This window comes from Chroicocephalus ridibundus, chromosome 13 (assembly GCF_963924245.1).
Source record: "Chroicocephalus ridibundus chromosome 13, bChrRid1.1, whole genome shotgun sequence".
Classification (NCBI taxonomy): Eukaryota; Metazoa; Chordata; class Aves; order Charadriiformes; family Laridae; genus Chroicocephalus; species Chroicocephalus ridibundus.
The window spans coordinates 6872966-6894704 of NC_086296.1; the positions used below are offsets into that span (position 1 = coordinate 6872966).

At 41.4% G+C, this 21739-nt stretch overlaps 1 protein-coding gene across 1 annotated transcript in view; it reads left to right on the forward strand.

The window, feature by feature from the left end:
- Positions 1-21739, forward strand: part of TMEM132B (transmembrane protein 132B) — a 260442-nt gene that overhangs the window by 225295 nt on the left and 13408 nt on the right. Inside the window, exon 6 of the mRNA XM_063351141.1 lies at positions 14026-14231. Within this exon, the coding sequence (XP_063207211.1) occupies positions 14026-14231 (206 nt within the window). The remainder of the gene's footprint in view (positions 1-14025; positions 14232-21739) is intronic.

Genomic DNA, 21739 nt, shown 5'->3' on the forward strand with positions numbered 1-21739 from the left:
GGGTGAGACAGAAGCTCAGTCCACCCAGGTCATATGGGCTTTGGAGCAAAGATGAGCAATGAAAAGAGCAATGGAGGAGTCAGGTAGCTCTACACTGATTTTTCTGATAACTCAATCTCTGCCTTTAAGTTAAAGTCAATAGTAAACTATTGATCTTGATAGGTCACGGTTTTTGAAGAGCTCTGTAGAAAAAGGTAAATTTTCTGTCATCCAAAATGTAGGCATTCTGACAGTTGTTCTCACTGTGATTATCAGGTTTTAAAAAATTCTCCTCAAAAAAGAAAACTCTGTGATCTGTTACGTGTTTTGCAGACCCTAGTAGTCCTTAGGTCTGCACCCCCAGCACAGTCTTTCTCCTGTGATGGCTTGGAGCTTTGTACCTGGCAACCCCAGGCTGCTCAGTGTAGGGCCACCCGCCCAAAAGCTACTTTTCTATTTGAGCTCCTCTTCTGTTTGAGGGTTTTCGTAAGCTGTGTTCCCTTCTTGGTAAAAGGAAGGATTGTTAATTCTCTTTGTAAAATACATTGAGATGACCAGCAGAGAACCTCTAGAGAAATATAAGCACCGGTCAGTGACTTGTTGCAGGTATGTGTCATGTGGGGCTGAATTGCATGTTTGGGTAGTAACGTGTAGTAAAATACTGGAAAGGTGTCATCCTTGGCAATGCCATTTCCTTAACAACATCCTTTGCCCACAGTAGAAGACACTTAAAGGTCGAAAGCTCCAGCATGCTAATGGAAGAGGAAAAAAAAGGTGGGAGGTGTTAGCAGGAGAAGTCAGCAGCCCCTTAGTCCTGCAGACCCTTTAGATAGTGAGCACATACACCGTTGGTGCATGTCAACGAAAAAACACTTCCATCTTCAGTACAACGTAGTCATTACTATCAATGCAGTGGCCAAACACTTGTTACAATTGCACTAGGCATTTTCTTATTCTCCTCTGCATAGACACTCTAGCCAAGATGTGCTGCTTTCCCCCTTGTTGGAGTTTGGATTTATTGCCACAATAAGTGTCAAACAACAGACAGCAACAGAGCAGACTTCACTGTGAGCGGTCTGCCCAAACAGGGCTGTTCCTGCAGGATTTGTTCTGTTCCACTCCCTGCTTCTTCCTGCACCAGAGGGACAATTCGCTCTTCTGTTCCAGTTGGAGAACACAAACGCAGCTGCTACTGTGAGCAGATCAGATTTTCATTCTTGTAACAAACTCCTGAGCTATCTGTAACCCCTGCTGTGACTCAGCAGTGCAACTGCTGTCCCCGTGTGGGTAACACAAGGGGACCTTTGCCCCAAGACACTCTCTGGCTCCGTTGCCTCCCTCCACTCTTAAGCTTCGCATGGTTTTACCTGGGACTTCTCCTCCCCTGGTCTGGCAAGAAACCTTAGCTAGGAGTAGGAGCAGGTGTAGGTGTATATACAGGCCTATTTTCAAGGGATTCCATCTGACTGAGGTGCAGCTTATGTATGTATGGTATAGTAATTCCTCTGAATTTATATGCAGAATTTAAGCTTCTAAGTTGAGACTCTGTCACAACTGACGCATGCCGCCTTCAGCACTCTCTTTGAGATCTGTTTATATACAGAAGCAAATCCAGACCTTTGCATTAAGAAGTTAAGCAAAGTCTCATGATTGTGCCATTCTGACATTAAAAAGAGTTGAAATATTTTCTTGGAAAGATCTGCTGTGTCATTCAGTCACTTCCTGACAGTTTCAAGAGCCCCAAGACTGTACACGTGAATGGAAATCTGGCCGTATTTTGATACACTGAGACTTTTCTTTCCAGTGCATTCATCCAAAAGGACCTCACTCTGTTTCCCCGAGTGACTGTGCAGGAATATTCCCTGCAAGCACCGTCCGCAGGAGCAGAGCTCAGCACGGGCAGTCAGCAAGGAGATGACACAGCACAGTCCAGTGGGAAGCTCCCAGAGCCAGCGCTAGCGTGGGAGCTGGGACACCGGGGACAGGGACAGAGGTGATGGGAAAGAGCAGAACTCCCCTTTTCGCCTTCGCCATCTGCTCCTCTGTAGCCAATGAACATTTTTTTCTCATCTTTCCTGTGCTGTAGATAAAGCACCCTGTAGCGTTACAATACTTCTGTCATTTTAAAAGTGCCTTTTGCTATACACAATATATAGGAATATTGTAGTTAAAATACTGGCCTTACAGTATTTTACTGTATTTACTGACCCTCCCTCCAGAAAAGTGACAATTCTGGCTAGAAATTAGGTTCAAAATACTTTGTGGGCCCTTTTGGAGCCCATCTGTATTTTCAGCCTTTAAGGAGTCCCGATTTTTAAACTGTTCATGGTACCCACTACAGCTAGATGCTTTTTTTTCATTTGAAAAATTTAGTTTTTTGCAGACTAATGACTTCAGGAATGGGAATTTTCATAGACAGCACCAAATACTTCTCCGGTTGTGCTAAAATTACAAGCGTTAGCAGGACTGTAGTGCATGCAGTGCAATAGGATGTGTGATCTAGTGATGTCTAGGAATTGTTTGACCATCTTGTATATGCAAGGAAGTTGCACCGTCTTTGTATATATCTAAATTCAATTCTTTGAATTACATCTGTCTACGTTTCTTGGCTTTTTCCATTTACTGAATAGGGAGCTCTCTCCTAATGCTGGTCTTCTGCCTTATCTTGTATTAGATGAATAAAACAATCTAGTATAGTCTGGTCTTGTAAGACCAGAGAAGGAAGGTAATTTTTTTAGGTAAAGGCTCTTGGCATTCTCTACAAATAATTTTATGGAAGCACTTGGCTGAATTAATGCAGTTTGAGGGCTGCTTTTATTGTCTGTGTTTGCTGTCTGAATGTCCCTTTTTCCTTTTTACTAATTAATGAATTATTTGTTGCTCAGAGACTAAAAACTAGTCAGAAAGACTTACGAATGTTGATGCACTGAAATCTAGGCATAGGACCAGAGTTTTCTTTATAAAATAGAAGTGTACTGCTGTGTATTTAAAAGCTCTATTTGGTTTGGGTTGGTTTTTTTTTTTCTGGTTTTCTATTCATCCTTTGAGATAAGGATAGTGTATTCTTTCATTACTGGGACAAGATTAAAGGCTAGATGAGCGTGGCTAACATTCATGACTTAACACATTACTCTTAATACTATATTAAACTCACAAGCTTTATTACTTGGCTGTCTAGTCTTCTGCTGGGCTTGTGTCTTTACAGTGCTGTTGTAGGTGCCATATATTGGAATTCCATTTACAGGGAAGGGTGCAGTTGTCCTTCGGTGGGAGAAGCAGCATATAGGGCTCCTTTCCTCTATGGAGTAGTCCAGGAGCAGCGTGAGGACTTTACGTGCAGTGCCCTCCTGCTTGCAGCGGTTCTGTGCAGCTGGGAAGGGCTGAGGGCCGGTGTCCTGCAGGAGGGCTGTACACCCTCAGCGTCCTTGAGCTTTTTGCACACTGTGTTGTAGCATCTATGTAACATTTGTGGCAGATGAGGAAATCTGGAGGTGACTTCGCATTCTCCAGGAACATCAAGAAACAAGCAGGCACAGACGAGCTGGTTAGCTTCAGCAGTTACAACTGACCTGCTGGGTTTTTTCAAGTACACATTCTTTAGAAACCTCTATTTCTCTGTTAAAATTTTATTGGAAAAATTGAAGGATGTGCAATACATGAAATTGAATGAATACGCATGTAATTGTTTCTTTTTCTTTTAATTTCATGGAGCCTTAGATCTTAAATTTCAGTCACAGGGATTAGAGCCATGAATCATGAACACTAAGTTTCCTTAGCACACAGAAGATTACTTTTAAAGCCCATTACTTTACAAAGAACTTCAGTGGAACTGAAGTATGTTACATCTGCCTGAATATTCTTCCCTCTTACTTTTCTCAACAATGTGTAAATTATTCTGTCAGCCTATAACCCTGTTTGTGTAATTGAAGGCCGGGGGTGGGGGGGGGTGGGGGGGGGAGGAAGAGAGAGGTAAAAAAACCCACCTTGACTTAGATCTCAAACATATGCGTTAGTTTCACCTAATTAACAGCTTTTACAGAACAGGTTCCGTGTTTGCAATTAGAACTGGTGCAAGAAACCTGGCACCATATCCTGGGGTTTCACCAGACAAACAAATCTTAAACCCTTCTGGGACACCAGCTGATGAATATGAAGCTCGTGGATGTTTACTTAAACTAACAAGTGTTGGTAATACCTAATCTGCAGAAGTTTAAGGATCAAATATTTAAGCAAAAGCCACCTCAGACAAGCATATGCTTAGAATTTGTGCTGGTAATAGATCCTTTATCTCAGCATAAAGGATGAAGATGTCTGTCTAGAGATAAGCAAACCTGTCTGGGAAGGGTGTTAGGCCAGGAGAGGGACTGCATCATGGTGACAAGGCAAGCAAAAGCCACGCTGACTTGCATACTGGATTGCTTAAAAGAAACAAATTCATTGAGCAAGACTGGGGCTGGCACAATTTTGATTGCAAGTGAACAAGGAAGCAGGAGATCCTGCTCTGAGCTCTGGTTCATGTATTATCATTATCAACAAAAGTAGTGGTTGAATGAAAAAAAAAAAAAAAAGAGTGTTCCTGAAGCTTCCCCCAAACACAAAGTGTGCTGAGATTTAAATGAACTTGAACCCCATGAGATAAGTTTCATGTCCACCTGCTCTTCTGCATCCTGGCAGTGGAAGTGCTGCTCCATCAAGACATAATTGCAGTTTGTCCAAACAACTTGAAGTGTGATATACCAAAGAACTTCAGCCTCTGAAAAAACACTGCCTAAAAATGTTCCTGTTCCAAGCTTGTGTCACAGTTGGCTGTCATTGCATTACAATAGACAGTGAAGCCCTCACATCCTTTAAAAATCTTGGTCTGAGGCCAGTAAATCAGTAGAAAGTCTTTCATTTACTTCAATGAGTGTTGGATCAAACCTACAAAAGTCATACCGGTATCCCTACCAGTTACATCCCATTTTTCTTTCACACATCAAAGAAGAGTCCCATCTGGTTTCCCAACCGACTGTATAAATGCCTGTGCTAAGACCAACAGCAACACAGCCACCACTATCTTTTAGTTATTGGTGTCAAGCATTGTTTCTTCCTGTGCAGGGGAGCTGCCATTCCTGATGGACCAACCACTGTCTATTCCAGGTACCGTGAACAAAGGCATTCTCTTATCTTCCCAAAACACCAGCCATTGATTTGACCTAATGAAGATGATCTATCTCTCTTAATCTGCACATGGTGATGATAAATCAGTGGGGAGAGCAGAAACAGTAACTTTTAATTCTGACAGAATTCCTCAGCTTGATTTTTGTAGAAAAAGTGCAACTAAAAGCTCAGCTGATCAGTAAAGGAACTCGGTACATGGAGCAGAGAACATTTTGGCAGCCACCATGTACTGCCATTACCTGCCCCCCAGTCACTTTCAGTATTCACTCTACATAATCAATAAGAATGAAACGCCAGAGCATCTGCCCTTCCTAGCAGCTGCACCGCCGCCGTGGCTGCACAGCAGTTATTACTGAGCCGGAATTAAGTCAGGCCGAGCAGCAGGCTGGAGTCTGAAAGCACACCCACCTTCTTTGGTCCTCCCCTTTCAACCTGTGCACCCGCCAAACTTATCATCTCCAGCAGGAACGCCCCTGCACGGCACGCTGGAAAGTGAATGAGAGCAGCTGCTCTGCACCTGGGACTGAAATCCTGGCAGATCTCATGTGTTGTTTAATAATTTTGCATAGATCAACAGTTTTTGAATAGCACATACTTCATTCAGTACAGCAGGTTTTTAAATTCTCATTGTACATTCATGGATCATTGCACCTTTTCTAAGCCACAGCAATTGTCTCTATTGTAAAACCAAAATGTTAATGTCTTCCATGCTGTCCTTCCCTCTAGTTCAGTGCATTTCAATGGGGGTTAAAAGGTAAAAACACTCTAAAACTTCAAATACCCATTCACATCATTACAAGCTATACCTAGTCTCATATCCCTCCTCCCTCAATATCCTGCTTCTCTTCATCAATAGTGTTAAATAGTGACATCTACAGAGGAAATGAGCAGAGGCTTCTTCAATAAAACAATAGGGTATCACTAACTCTATTGTGCTAATTGCTGCTGAGCTGCTATTAAAATGGTCTCATGTAATCCCTGTGGAGCTCTGTGCATCTGTGTAACTGATAATCCCCTCCACAAGCCAATGGCTGGGACCATCGTGTTTTTCTGGTCTCTTGAACACACAGCTCTTCAGTTTATTATCTGTTTTTTTCAAATCTTTGCTTTCCTGGACAAAGGCTTTTCCTTTCAATCTTGCTTCTAACTCTATTTTCATTACATTTCAGACCTGAGTATAAATTAGGGTTTGTATTTTGTACCACTGCCGTAAGTACTCTTCAGGATAGGCCCAGTCTGGCAAACACAGTTATGGACGTTGTTATTACCTGTGTCTGTAATGCTCTCTGCACGGCTCATTGTAGCCGTGGGGATTGTTCTTAGGGGCCCTGAACTGGGTCCGGGTTGGGCTGAGTGCTGAAGCACTTGTGCTCCCACCAACTCCTCACCTTCAAAGCAAGTGCTTGTGAGATCGTGCTTCTATCTCTAACAAGAGAAAGCCAAAGTCTATGAGTCTTGAATCTCCCGCCTTAGTCCGTTAGAACAATAAAACCGGGAAGAATGACCATTACAAAATGATCATTTCAAAAATGGCCTGGATTTCCCAATGGATTTGTTTGCGTGGTTTTGGAAATCTCCACCTACCTGCTTAAATGCCTGCTAACCTCTGAAACTCTGGCCTTTGATTGTTGATCATCCTCCACTTAGTTCAATTGCATTGACCTCAGCAGATGTAAGATCAAGATTTTGGGTAATTAAAAAAAAAGAGCAGGTGCATCTGAAAATAACTGACCCAAACACGGCGGTACTCCTGCTGACAGATGATGTGACCGGCCTCTTGTTACAGGATACCACAGTGCTGGGGGGGGGGGGGGGTGAACAAACTTTCCTGCCCTGATCCAAATTTCCCCAAACAACAAGATTAGGGATACCTCTTGTTTCCGCGTAGAAGTATGTGGTTTTCTTCTTGGTAGATGTTGCAATTTAAGGCTACTTAAGATGAAGAGCATTGGAAACGCTTCAGGCTCATCTTGACATATTTCACTTTCTACGTTTTCTCCAGTGAAAGCTGGTAGCAGAGGGGAAAAATCATTAGATTCATATTTGTAAGTATCGCTATTGGACTGCATTGAATCACACAGTTTCTGTTTCTGTGTAACATTATTATTCATTGGTAAGATGAAGTGCAAACACATACCAAATACATGGGATGGGGAATACTTGACAAACTATTGCTATTGTTTCTAGGTAGGAAACAAACCTGAGAATACATCTCGAGGGTTTCCTATAGCCAACACTTATATCTGAAACTACTGAAGCTATTCCAGAGAACAGTACTTGGAGAACTCATTTGCCAATAAAAACAAATTAACGTGAAAAGATTGTTTCAAAAAGGACACTTCCAAGACTATTCTGCACATGTCTAAAATTAAAAGGGAATAAAACTTCTGTTTTCATTAGTTTCAATTTCAGCATCATGTCATTTGCCATCCTTTACTCTGTGTATTTTTAATCTACCATTTGCCTCAAATTGCTTGGAGACAATATCTGCAGACCCTAGTACACGTAATTAGGTGGGGCAGGGGGAAACAGAACTATTTCCAGAATTAACTGCTTAGAAAAATCCCTGCTTGTGGAAGAGGCTGAAATAAATGCATTGTTAAGCCTCGCAGGCCATATACAATGCTTTGATACGTACAGCGCAAGGACTCCTTTGGAAGTTGGATTGCCGCACAGGTGTCAGAAGCAAGGTCGATGTCTCCTCCTCATGGGGTGCTTCTCACCTCTCTGGGTCCTGGTGGACAATAGGACTTCTCACGGCAGGAGTCCCACGCAGCAGGGCTGCCACCTGTACAGGAAGAACAGGAGTCTCACGGGTTGGCCCCCAGAAGCGCTTTGCAGAGGTTTGCGTGCAGTCAACAGCACAGGGTGAGACACCAGACCCTCTCTGCCACTCAAGCCCGACAGGAGATGACATGTTGTTCTGGGGCAGAACTGTAATTCAACCTTGGCCAATTAGTTTTAATTTTAAAAGGGAAATAAAATCTAATGAAAATTTATACTTTTATGTTCTCACTTGACACATGCATATGGGCAAATTTTGTGCACTAGAAAAATTAATGTCATGACGTAGCATACAACTACAGCTGAAACAAGAAGTCTGACATTTTCTGGACTGACTACTATCAGGCATAATTCTGAATTTAAATAAAAACAGCATTTCTTAGCTGAAAAGTGTTTGGGAAAACCCTTTGTTTGATTGTTTGTCTCAAGACGTGAGGCATATCTTTCCATCCCTTTGTTGGTTTAGGAGAAACTCCAGCAATGGCTTCAGGCAGTGTGTAGTGCAGAAGGGAGCAGGAGCCAGGGAAGGCACAGAGGTAAGTAACTGTTTGAAAGAGAGAGAAGGAGGGTGATAGGAAGAAGAACAATCCTTTTTGTCTTCAACTATTACCCAAACACTAAGGCAGATTCCTCAAGCTGAGGAAGTAATTTCAGACTGTGCTTCTAAAGCAAACACGTAGCAATAATAAAGTACAAAACAATCCAAACCAGAAAAAAACCTGATAAAGCCATGCTGTGACCATATACAAAGATGCAAGAGGCAGAAGAAAAACACACAGCGTAAGGGTTTGAAGTATCTCCGCAAGTCCTTGCTAATGGGCTAGTAAGACAATGCCAGGAACAATGCCGCAGAAAAGGTGGAAAAGAAGGCATTCAGGAAATACCATAAAATTACAGTTTTAAGATCCTTATGAGAATGAGCCATTTACTCTAGGCACCATTCACTTTAAAATCTTGTTACAATTGTTGTCTTTATAGCCTCAGCCACAATAATGAGACTTTGCATCCCTTACACATGCACTGCAAAGGAGCCTGTGTGCTGTTCCTCCGACCTTTTATAAACATCTGCGATTTTCCAGTCTGTCATTCCTACCTCTTCTTCCACAAGAGCTCTGGCTCCTGAGACCAGGGCTGGGGGAGCCTGTTTGCCCAGGACTTAGGTGGCTGGACCTAAGTTGTTGTACACTGGACATCAGACATAGCATTGTCTCAGGCAGGGGTTGGAATAAGGTTGGGTTTTGCTGTTGTAAAATCAGGGTTACAAAACTGTAGATGTCTGCACATCTGTCCCATTAAAGTTCGGTATTTTTAAATGCCAGTGGATCTTGACTCCAGGCAAAAACCTCCTCTTGTAAAGGCCAGTTCTGCTGAAGTACTGGTGAGGGCTATTTTGAAAGCGAGTGTAAAAAGGACCTCTTTTCAGGGTGAATTTGAACTTCAAATTTAAGTCATTTGGGGATCTGACTGGATAACCAAACGGCTATAGCTCTCAGATGAAAAGGCTGCGTTAGACCCAATTCTGACACACACTGTTTGTCCCTCCATTTCCCCTTCTATAAATGGGTTCTAAAAATAACCACCATCCTTTTGGGTTTTGTGTGTCAAAAATTCACAGATGAGAAGTGCCATAGGACAATCTGGCATTGTGCTTGGTATCACTCTTACATCCATTTAGTCACTGGTGCTTCATACCAAATTAAACAGAATTAATTCCTTTGAGTAGTAGTTTTTCCTTTACAATTCATTATACATGTTAACACACAGCTGTGTGCGCACACACCGTTCATGTAACTCTCAGTGAAATGCATATGTCTGAAGGTGGAAAATGAGGAACCTGGAGCAGCAGGATGGGCTGGGAAAGCCCTGAAGTGCTGCTGACCCTGCAGAGATGCCCAGGTGACAGGTAAGGCCTCTCCTGAAGCATCTTCCTCTCCCCTCCCACCCGAGAGAGCGCTGGAGGAAAATGGATGTGCTAAGCAGGCATTCAGCAGCAAAGTCTTGTTTAACTGAGAAGCTCCTGCGTGGTTAACGGGCACAAGGATTGCAACTGTTTTCTGTTACATCCGTCTCATTCAGTCTCCTTAAAAAATGACCTGCAAGCTGAGGGTAAAGTACAAGCTTTGGAATCAAACCAGCCCATGAAGATGAACCACGCGGCAGGCGTTATTTGTTTTCTCGTCAATTCACATTCCCTCCATTTTACCTGTTGACCCAAAGGGTGTGTAAACCTTTGCTGACCTGAACATGGAATGGTTTCCCAATTACTCTTTTGGACTGCTAGCTACTTTTGTACAGCATTAGTCCAAACCGAGGCGGCTGTGACAGGCTGCGCAGGGCAAACTGTGCTTTTTACAATCACTTGTGGGGATTGGAGCCAACCACCTGCTTCAAAGCCTGGAGAGGTTAATTGCAGCTTTCTTTCTCCTGACCTGCATAGCAGAGCACATCGCCGGCCAGCCTGCCCTCCTGCTTGCAGACTGGCTCAAATAGCACCTTCTGATTTTGTCAGGCAGTTGCCAACGGATAGTAACAGACTTCTAAACAGGCCTGCTCCCTGCATTTTAGATGAGAGGGTGCAGTTATAAGTTTGTGCTGAGTCTTCTCACTGTGTAGTGTTTGCAGGAGAGATTTAACTGCATTTTTCCCCTCTCTGTTCCCTCAGATTTGGCAGCTCAAAAGAAATCTGTGCGTTGTCACCTGCTACTGTAACACTGCCTGTGTCTCCCTGCCGCGTCAGAGCTTGCCCCACGGCAAGCCTGAGCACTTTCTGATGTAAACAGGCATGTACTCCTCAAATTCCAGCAGCACGTTGTACGAGTTCCTCTTCCAGCAGCATCACGAGCCACTTCTGACAGTCAGAGAATGACTAGAAAAGTATGGAGCAGACTTAAAAGGGGAGAAAGTGAAGGGGACAGAGAATACAGCTGGCACCGAGTCCCCAACGCTCAATGTGTGTTTTTCATTCTCTCTTCACTTCGGAGGAGTGTCAGAGTCCTGTTAGCATGAAATCCCAGCTCGCATCTAAGACCTGGATGAAATTAATTCTTTGTCCTGGGTCTGCAGTAGATCCCGAGTGAAATAGGAGTGCTGGGCATTTTCTGTACATGCTCAAGTTTCTTGTTTCCTTCAGATGAACCAAATCTACTTTCAAGTAACAACTGCTGTAAGGTGTAATGAATGAAACACGGCAGTAATTAAATGCATGTGAGTGTAACAGAGGCTTCCTCAGGTGAGCTTTAGTCTAGCCAGAATGGTTAACGGTGCTAATGGTTTCACATATGTCATCATGGGATTCAGATGGATTCAGCTGATTGCTGTAGTTTTCATCCTTATTTGCACAAACTTTATTTTCGTTTAAATTCTTTGGTTTGCTTGTACCTAACAGAGTAAACCTAAATTCTAGATAGAGAACTGAAACAACAATAATGTCTCTCTCCAAGTTTTCTTATCAAGGCTGGATTATTTTCTGGAAGATATGCTTAATACTCTAATATATACTGATTTACACTTACTTCTTGGTCAGTATATAAATGACTGAATGGCTCTGTCTAGACATATAATCTATGAAATTTGTAAGCCTAGCCTGGTATTTTTACAGCCACAATTAAAGTCCATCTTTCAGTTCCCTAATTTAGCACCTTTCTTGCCTGCTGACAAGAAGACAAGAACATTTTAAGCAGCAAGAAAAGAATCTAAAATATTAGCTGCTGTCATGTCAGATATTAGTTATTCCCCTGATCCGGTCTTGATGTTTATCCCTCCCTCTTTTGAGTATTCTTAATTATTTCTGTCTTGTATTAATTCTCACAAAACTCCCTAGATGGAGGCTTTATGATGTAGAATCTCAGCTGCTTATTCAATTAATGGGCTTGATTAATGTGCTTAAACTTTCCAGAGACACTTGTGACACATTATGAGAGGGAAACAAAGATGCCAAGTGTGCTCCATATCGTTTGTGGTACTCGTGAGCCTGGAGACCATTTTAAGCTCTTTATCAGATAGCTAAGATTTATTTTTTTTTAAATTCTTGAACTCATTAAGCATTAAGTGGAAGGAGTATTCTCTCCAGAAGAGTGACTTAGTTTCCTTTGCCGCATTCCTCACAACCTGGCTTAGTCCCATAGTAAAAAAGCAACTGATTGTAGTTTCAGTACATTGATGAGGATCTGAGAAGCTGACCTGGAAATGGTAAACATGGAAGTGCAGCTCTTTTGCTTTATATATGGGTATTGCAGATGGAGAGAAAAACATCAGACAGTGAACTTTTCTAACAAGAATTTCAAGGCACTTGATCATATTTTTAGCAAAGCTATTACCTAATAATAAGCAGTACAGAAGAGTGATATTAGGTGTCCAGTGATGTTATGAAAGGGATGATCTGAAAAGTTTGGCTGCATGTCTCACTGAGTGTGAAACAGTCATTTGATGCGGTCGATGTTCAGTGGATATGCACCAACAGGTCAACTGGCACAATGTTTCCCAAATGTTTCTCCTTCCATGCTTGCCTTGAGAGTGGCCATAATTTCGATGTCACAATAATTCTGGAAATAAAATTTATCACTGAATGACCTGCATAAAGGTCTTTTGCTTCCAAAGTAGCCGATCCTTAGGCAAGTTGCCTATAAATCTTAAAAGAGTTATGAGAGCCATTTAGGCAAAATTTTGTTAATTAAATGTACTCCATATGATAGTAGAACTCAGGTACTGTCCATCTAACAGCAATGTACCATGTTAGAGCTCAAGAAAAAAATTATGTTATTCTGAGATTGAAATTCAAAGTCATATGTGAGGACTGCGTTTTGGGCGGGGGGTGGTGGTGGTGGTGCGTGAAGGCTGCCATACATTTTCTGTAATTTTTCTTGGCTCAGTAACCCCTAATTCCTGTTAATATCAGAAAAGATTGGAGGTATGTTTGCAGAGCAAAAGCAACCTGTATTTCAGCATATTCCCCACTGAAGTCTACAGGAGTTATCTCAGTAACTCCAGTAAACCAGAATTTATTCACCGGTTTAGCCAGGATCCCTGCAGATCTGAGCCCCAGTGCATTATACAGCATGACACAGAACAGTCCTGACAAGAGAACAAAGTCCACTTCAGTAACACAGCTACGTCTCATAAGCCACGGTTTTAAAAGATTAAAACCACAGTACATGGACTCTGTTGGAGACTATAACCTCTCTCTGGCTTCAAAGCAGAATGCAAACCTCTGTAGAGATACCGATACAAGTACATATGCATGTACGTACATATGCATATATACATGTATATACATATATAAAAACATGTTATACATTAATCTAAATTTGCATATATATTTATATAATCTAAAAGTATACACACACACATTCTCATAAATATGTTAAAAAACCGTATCTCGTGAAGAAGGAGTTCCGTCTTTCCAGGATGCAGGTCAAATGCATTGCCACATCGCGTTCTTTACATAAATAGGATCTGTGCTCAGGACCTTGATTTTGTGCCAAAGGATACCTGCGACCAAGAAAGTAGATGAGCTGTAGTGTAGAGCCCACGTGCTGGTTTTGGCAGTGATTTCATATAATGACACAAAGCAACTATGAATACATTTTGCTAAAACGATTATTGAGAAGTTCTAAAAATTAATGCTTCTGCTGCACTTCTGCTCATGAGCCATAAGGGGATCTTTGTCTTTCAGCATTACAGTGCTCAAGGAAAAAGGAAAGGATTCTGTTTTATAGTTCTGAGTCAGTCTTTTTCTTACTAGCATATGGCCCCATTTTTTCCAGGTTCTTTAAGCAAGTTGTAAACATAAACTTTGATGCACACGGAGTTTGATTCATGAAGAGTTTAATTTGCCTAGTATAAAAGATTCATATAGGTTATATAACATCATTAAATTATTTTTGTAGTTTGCGTAGTATCCATTGAGGACAGCACAACTGTTTCCCTGGAGTCCATTTATCACCGTTTGCTACTAATTAGAAAACTGAAAATACAATATGCATGACTTGCATTGTCAGAGTTGTCTTTGCACTGATGTATCATTCTTCGTGCTTCCTCAGGAACTTTTATTCATTTCCTAATTAATCTTTTTTCTTTTTCTTCTTTTTTTTTTCTCTTTTTAAGGTTTCTGACAGATGTGACTCCATCTTCGTTAATGGCAAGGAAATGAAAAGCAAAGTGGATACTATTGTTAACTTCACTTACCAGCATTTTACCACCCAATTAGAAGTGACGGTCTGGGTTCCCCGGCTCCCGCTGCAGATAGAGATCTCTGATACAGAGCTTAGCCAGATCAAAGGCTGGAGGATACCCGTCAGCGCCAATAAAAGGTATGCTCACAGCATTGCTGCAGTCCAGATACGTGCCCGGGCCTCTGATTTTAGAACACAACAATTTTTAGAGTATTCCTCAGAATCTAAACTCTTCTGTTTAAAATTAGCTTTACAGTCTGTCTTAGCCTTCAATATAACATCCAACAATGATATAGGTAGGCTACATTTTATGCTGATCTATACAGTTTAAAAAGTTAGTGCTTTTGCCTGAAGCATTAATCAATTCCACACAAGCTCAGGAAATCGTATCATACACTTCGATGTGCAAATCTGAGGAAAAGAACCTGGACCTGCGTGTGTGTGTGTGTGTGTGTCTCTGTCTGTCTGTCTATATTCTGATGAACAGGTTGTACCAGGACCAAGGTGGATGCGGAAAAAAAGAGAGGAAGGAGTGCAGGGATTTTGAGCTCTGTTCTGTCTGTCCCTACTGAAATACCAATTGTAGAATAACCATCATTTGGACAATCTGCATGATTAAGAACTTCCAGGAATACTGATATATTGGTGGATTTCAGGCTATGCTGTAAAATACTACTGGCGAACAAGGCATGACACCAGCTCAAATTTATAATACAGTGAAAAAAGCATTTCTGGCAGCAGTAACTGTAGTGCTAAACACTGTGGCAGTTCTAGCTAAAGCACTCGATTTGCCCAGGAGAACGTCCCGGCTATTGAAGAGCCTTAAAGAGCCCAAACAGACAGCAGTGGAGTAGAATTATCTAACACTTTATGAGGGCATAAAACTAAGGGTAATAGGAGACAATTTACAGGCTACTCAGATAATGAGTTCCAAACAAGGGGACTGTCATACCTCTTGGCTGTGTGGGCATTTTTCTGGCTATGACAGAAGAGGTGGTGAGGATCTGGCACAACAGAAATTTGTATGTTTGCTCCAGTGATAAAGGCAAAGTTGCCATTTGTGGCAGGAAGAGATGTGCTAGGTGATGAATGAACTGAACGTATGCCACCTGCTTAAAGTTTCACTTACCTTCTTCTGTCTGTAATGTGCCTAGTGCTGTAACACTCCCTCGTGCGCAGCTCCTGCTAAAACCAGTGGGGATTTTGCTGAGTAAAAGACTGCAGGATTAGGCTGTTGATGTTTATTATAGGAGTAAACTTTTCAGCAGCAAGCTCAGTGAGTTAGACATTCAACTGTGGTTAACGGTCGTGGACATTCTGACTTTAAACCCATTACACACAGTGCTGGAAATTTACCCCCTGGTGTCTAGTTCTGATTTATTTGGCCAACTGAAATAAAGATAATGGTCTGAGAGTCTGCGCTGTTTGCAAGCTGGCAAGCAGCGTGAGTTTGTTGCTGCTCAGATTGCATCTGAACTGCTGGCACATCTTCAGCAAGCATTTTCCGTGAAGGGTGGAAGAGAAAGTATGGACACTGTATCATTCTCCAGAATTGCAGCTGGTAGTTTATGCCATTGTGTCAGCAGTCCATGCCCATGTGAACGGGAAAGGTTTCAACTACAAATAAATTATCCCTTGTTTTATGGAACATTCACGTGGATTTGTTTTTAACTTTGGGGGGTTATTCTCAATCAACAGGCAGTCTGGGACTAGCAATAGTTGTGCTCACTCTGACATTTACTTCGTACATAAGGTTTTTACATTTCCTTTATTTTTAGATTTGGATAGGTTTTACCCGAGATTTATTGGCTTTTCCTTCTGGGTTTGGTTTTTTTTCCCCTTTAATTTTTAATCTGTTTATACCTCCTCTCCTTCATAGCTACATGTTTCCCAGTATCCTAAACATGGGGGAGTTTTTATGATGAGTTTTTAGAAGGTGACCTGAAGCACAAAAGACATTTGGACTACAGTCAGGAGCTGCAGGTTGGTTTCCTCACTCAGTTATACAGCCAGAAGGCCACATTCGCTAATTCTGAACAAAGGTTCAGCCTGTAATTCTTCACAGTGCCCTCCGGGTATGTATAATACAGGGTTAGTGCTCTACAGTGAGAAGGCTGTCGTGTGATACCTGAGAATAGGTTTGAAAGAGAGGGAAGAGAGTGCTTTAATCTTTTACAAAAACCTAAAATCCAAGCATTTCCCAGCAGGTGTGGAAGCCACAGCACTGTATTGCTTCAACTTCATTTTCATTGCCAGTATTCACAATTTGCATGAGGTTTTTGGTATCTATCCTTAAAGGAAACTCATTTGAAAAGGGCATCTAACTTCTGGATTCTTTTGAAGCACCCTGACAACAGGCTTAGGCAGTCTTAAATTTAGGTTCAGTCGCACAGGGCCCACAGGTCAACTGAAACTGTATCACTGTCTTCAGGTTTAGTCATGGAAAGATTGTAATGTGTCTTCTGCATTCCTCTCCCCGCCACAGACAAAACAATTTTCTACTCTCGTCCTGTCCACTAGGGTTGGTATCTTCATACCACTCCCTTGTCTTCTTGGCAAGAACTAAATGTTGCTATAAAGTAACTCATCAATATACAGAAGGTAAAATTTTCAATCATTTCTTACAGGGGTTGTGCAGAGACACTTCAGCAACCTCCAGACATTCCTCCTCCTCCTCTGGCTCCCCCACTGCCTTGTTCCCACATGCTCAGCCTGGCTGGGCTGGTTCAGTTGTCTGAGGGGCTGAGCCAGATGGCAAAATATAACAATAATCTTTTAAATGTTTTTATTGGTGCTGTTGACAAAAGAAATGCCTGTGAAACTACTGCCTCAGCATGGCTGTTCTTCATCTGAATATAGCTGCTTCATATTTCAGACCTGAAAAAGAGTTTATGTGCCCCAAATCACATCTGTTCTTTCCAATGGTGTTTGTCGATCTAATAAAATGTATTGCTTCTCCCTGTAAACCCTGTCATGTTTGTAATTGTAAATTACATGTGATTACAGACATGTTTGCTTACCTAACTTCTTGAATAATTTCCACAAAGCAATGAAAAAGACAGGGTCTTTACAAAAATTCCACAAAAACCACATGTGTAGCTCAGTTTGAACTGTATTGGATTTTACCTGGTCTGAACTGCTGTAAGAGCAGGAACTTGCTAGAGTAACAGAAAGAAAAACCAGGCTGCTTTTATGCCAGAAACTAGAAAAAAAATCCCAGTCTCCCCTATGTAAGAGCAGTAATACATTTTACCAGATCAGTCTGTAAATATATGGCAAACCTTTACTGTTATCCGGAGGAGAATTTGATCTATGGTGTGTGCTACTGCAGATATGAAGAACCTCCTTTTCCAGATGAAAGTCAGCTCCATGGATCAACTCATGACTAATGCATGGTACGCAGTCCTCGAACTAGGACGGGCTAACAGGAACTCTGCTCCTGCAATGGGCTGCAAAAAAGCCCACACTGTCAGCAAACAAAAGGTGTATATTTAAATTAAAGTCAAATATTAGAGCATACAGGAGGTCCAGGCAGACTTTGCTAGTCTAACAAGAACATTTATTTTGATTCCTCATGCATCTGCAGAATAATTGCCTTCTTCTTGAAGTTCCTGCACTAGCTCTATGCACATACATTTAAATGGGACGAGTGGCTTCTACTTGCATTAACAGGAGTTGCACGGCTAAAGTCTCACAGAACAAGCTGGAAATTTAATTTAAGTAAATATTTACAACTGGGAAAAAGCACATTGTTTCCACGAGCTCCGAGGGAGGCAGACATGACACAGTGTGACTCCAGCATATGCGTCAGTATCAGGCACAGAGTTTACCGGCCTTTTACCAGCGTCTGCCCTTACTGAACAATGGCTGATAAAGCCATTACTGCAAACCTTTGAGTAGCATAAACCTTCGAAACCTGTGAAACAGAGTTAAGCCAGACCTGGCATTGCTTATGAAGGGAAGTCTGTTGAACTGATGGTTAATTAGGTGGTAGCTCTACTTTGGTCCTGTCCAGTACTAGAGACAAAAGCAAGAAAGTTAGCCTAAGTTAAATGCAGGAAAAAATAAGCTGCTTTAGTCAAACCTCTGTGTGAGTGCTGCCACTCAGAAATAAAGCCATACTTTAAGGCGAATTAAGTGAAACTGGATTCAAACCATTCCGTTTGCGAATAACAACATCTGCACTAAGCGTGAACACGCTGTAAATTCACTCATTTAGTTAATAGACTTTAATGTCCTATGGAGATAAGGCCATAGAGAATTTTGTTAATAGGTAGACCGTATTTTCAAGATCTGTAAAGGCACCAAATTGCATTTCTTCTTGAACGCGAGTGGGGCTATGTGCAACTTATTTCTGTAGCTTCCACTAAATAAACTTCTAGTGGCTTGTATTTTGTATCTGAAATAGATTTTTTGTTTTCAATTAGGGGTTTTGAAAATGTTTTTTAAATACATGACCCTTTTTAATGAGTATTTCAAATTCAGAACCAGAAAAACTGATTTCTTTAGAGGTTTTTTAAGAGAAAATTAGCATCTGGCCCAAGAAAGTGACGCCTGGTTTGAGAGTGGTGCAAATTAAAAGAGACACACTTAAACTGCTCAGACAGTGTCTATAATATAAAGTTGACAGATCAGTGATTAGATCAGTGCTAGCAGGCACCCTTGTAACAGGGCTGCTGTTTTAACTCAGCTCTGGCAAAGGCTTTCTCTGTGTGAAACGTAAATTAAATGTAATTCTGGCAACCCTGGTTCACTCCAGAAAAGCAAAAAAATCTTCCAAGCAAGTTTGCCAACCAGCAAGTACGATAAGAAGGATTCTGAGAGATATCCAGAGCTAACCTCAGAGATGACCAAGGGGAAAAAAAGCACAATTTGCAGCAATAGCTTATATTCATGAGGACATGTCTTAAAAAGAAAATGAGCTCACTGCTTAATGAAGAATTTTAAGCCTATTGAGAACAGTGTAACAAGAAGTTTAAGACTCTAAAGGGAACTATGCAATTCAATGGATTTCAGAAATTTTGTTGGGCCCGTGGAGACAAAACACTGAAATGCTCTGACTTACTGAATCGTGGATTTGTGGCTTTGAAGTGGAAATGGATATCATCTGCTTTAAAAAAGAACGAACTTGAGTTGGTTCTTGTTAAAGCAGATTTGCAAAGCTTGTGTTGAAAATTCAAACACCTCTCTTTTTACTTCGCACTGAGACAAGAAAGTGCCTTGCCCATTCCATGGTTTAGGGATGCTTTTCTGACGTTCCACATTTGCATGCAATAGAAACCATGCATTTCTACGGAGAAGTACACCGATACAAACACCGATAAATGTTTTTGTAGGGAAATGGAGACCTTACCTTTGTTTGTTAGAGATATCACAAGGAAAGAGCTGGACTTGAGACTTTTTGTGGTTGGTCGTGCTGGCTGCCCGTACAGTCTGAAGCCTGGTAATAGGAGCAGGAAGTGCTTCCTCTGGGCCCTTAGGCAAAACTCCTTGTCTCTGGTCATTCTTCCCACAACCCACATTTCTGAGCTATATGACACTAGGGTTGAAAAGTTCTTTCTCTCACAGTTGTTTTGAATATTTTTCCTCTTGAACAGTCCAGTAGTCTAATGTTTTAACCAGCTAAAGTAGAAATAAATAAGCACAGAAATAAATATGAATAACACATTGGATCTGAGTAAAACATCTGGCTACGTGACAGAAACAGAAAGTTCTGTAAAAAAAAATAAGTCATCATGAATGTTGAACAGGTGAACATTTTTCTTCAAGCCACAGAACATTGGTTCTGTATCTCTTTTCTCATAAGAAAACTGGTTCCCACTGGTCCTGTGCCTCTTTTCCCCCAGATCCCCTAAGTACTTCTTACCTGAATAGCTCCTGCACATTCTTCTCCAATTCTGCACAGGTACTAATGTTACTGTCTGTATTACTAAAAGAGGGTTAAATCCTGAAATCTCAGAGCTACACCTGGTTTTCCCAGAGTCTGAGATTATTCAGAGCTGGGCTATGATTTAGATGAGCTGAAGAGGGTTAGAATACAGGAACACATTGGAAATGGGAACGGTAAGGAGTTCAACTAACTCTTTTTAGCATTATAAAGCAATCGAAATAGGCATGGGCCACATTAGCTCTATGAATATCCCCCTTCTAGTACTCTCCTTGTGGCTGTTGTGCTGACTGACTGGCTTCAGCTCATAGTCCAGATCGACACTTGTGTTGGGAAGGAGAGAACAATTGAAAATTTCCCTGAAACACCCAGCTAGTCTAATTCTGTTAGACGAATTTCTTTCTGTAATGTAAATCCTGTTTTAGGATCCTGTTTTTTTCTTAACAATTCAATGGTTATTCAGTAATGTTTCATTCAGCGACTAATGATGGACACTGTTGTTATACACACACAAAACCAAAAAGGCTGTGCCAAATACCATGTACTTGAGGCCAAATATATGTATTCAGCTAACCATTGATGCATTGAAAATTTATTTCCCGTGTATTAGATTCTGTAACACCAGGACTTTCTATCATTTTGAAGAGCATAAAGGCTTTTCTTAGATACATTTTCAGCTTACTGTTTGCCAACTTTGTCATAAAACAATTTATAAGAAAAGCAATTCTGTTTTATAATAGTTTTTCATAGCTGGTATTTCAAAGGAGAAGATAAAGGAACACAGTAAACACAAAGCTACTTCCCGAAATACTGTGAAAATAAGAGGCTTACCCCGTATTTCCCACCCTTGCTATGGAGGTGGCTTCAGGCTCAATAAATAAGTAAAGGAGGAAGGCAAATTATTTCTGAGCAATGAATTCCACAGCATGGGGGCATAATGAGTAAAAGTGTGACGACCTAGTGCTTAATACCTGACTCGAAAGAGATACAAGAATCCATGTGTTGGTCCCAAGGAGTAAACAATAGCAACAATAAAAAGAGAATTGATGGGAAACTGGGTTTTAAACCAGACAAAATTCTGTGAGGGGTGACACCGCTGCTATCACGTACAAATCACTGTCATGCCTCATATAAGTTTTATGGAAAGCTATTATATTGTCACAAGTTAGATTTTGCAAGGGGGACAGATAGTTGGAAAATGTTACAGAAAGTGTGTCTAACGCTGCAGTTGTTTCTGTGGGGCGAGTGGGAGTCTCACCAGTCTGGCATGGGGTTTGTACATCTGAGTAATTGATGTCTGAGTGGTAACCTAAGTGCCTCATTTGGCTTTTTGGAAGCCCCATGTGGTCATTACATGACTAAATATATCACTTGCATGAACTGTAGGAGATTTAAGGTGAAATCATGGTATACTTCGCAAATGCAGAGGGCTTAATGAAGCCATGAGACAGAGATATGGGACAAGGTGGGGCAGCATTACCTAAGCAAGGAATCCCGATTGATTGTATTAGAATAGTTTTGAGGAGATGAGCAAAGTGATGCAAATGTTATGGGCAAAGGTGAAGGAAAGGATGCTAAAACATCTTCTCCCATCCCTGCTGAGCTGCTACAGGAGTTTGTTCCAGAACTGCCCTCTCGTAAACATTTCATGCTGCTTTCCTTAGCCCTCTGCAAGATTTGACTGCCGCTTGGAGACATAGTGAACAAGCGGTGGTGCCACTGAAATCTCAGCAGTAGCAGACATATTTTTAAGTTGCTG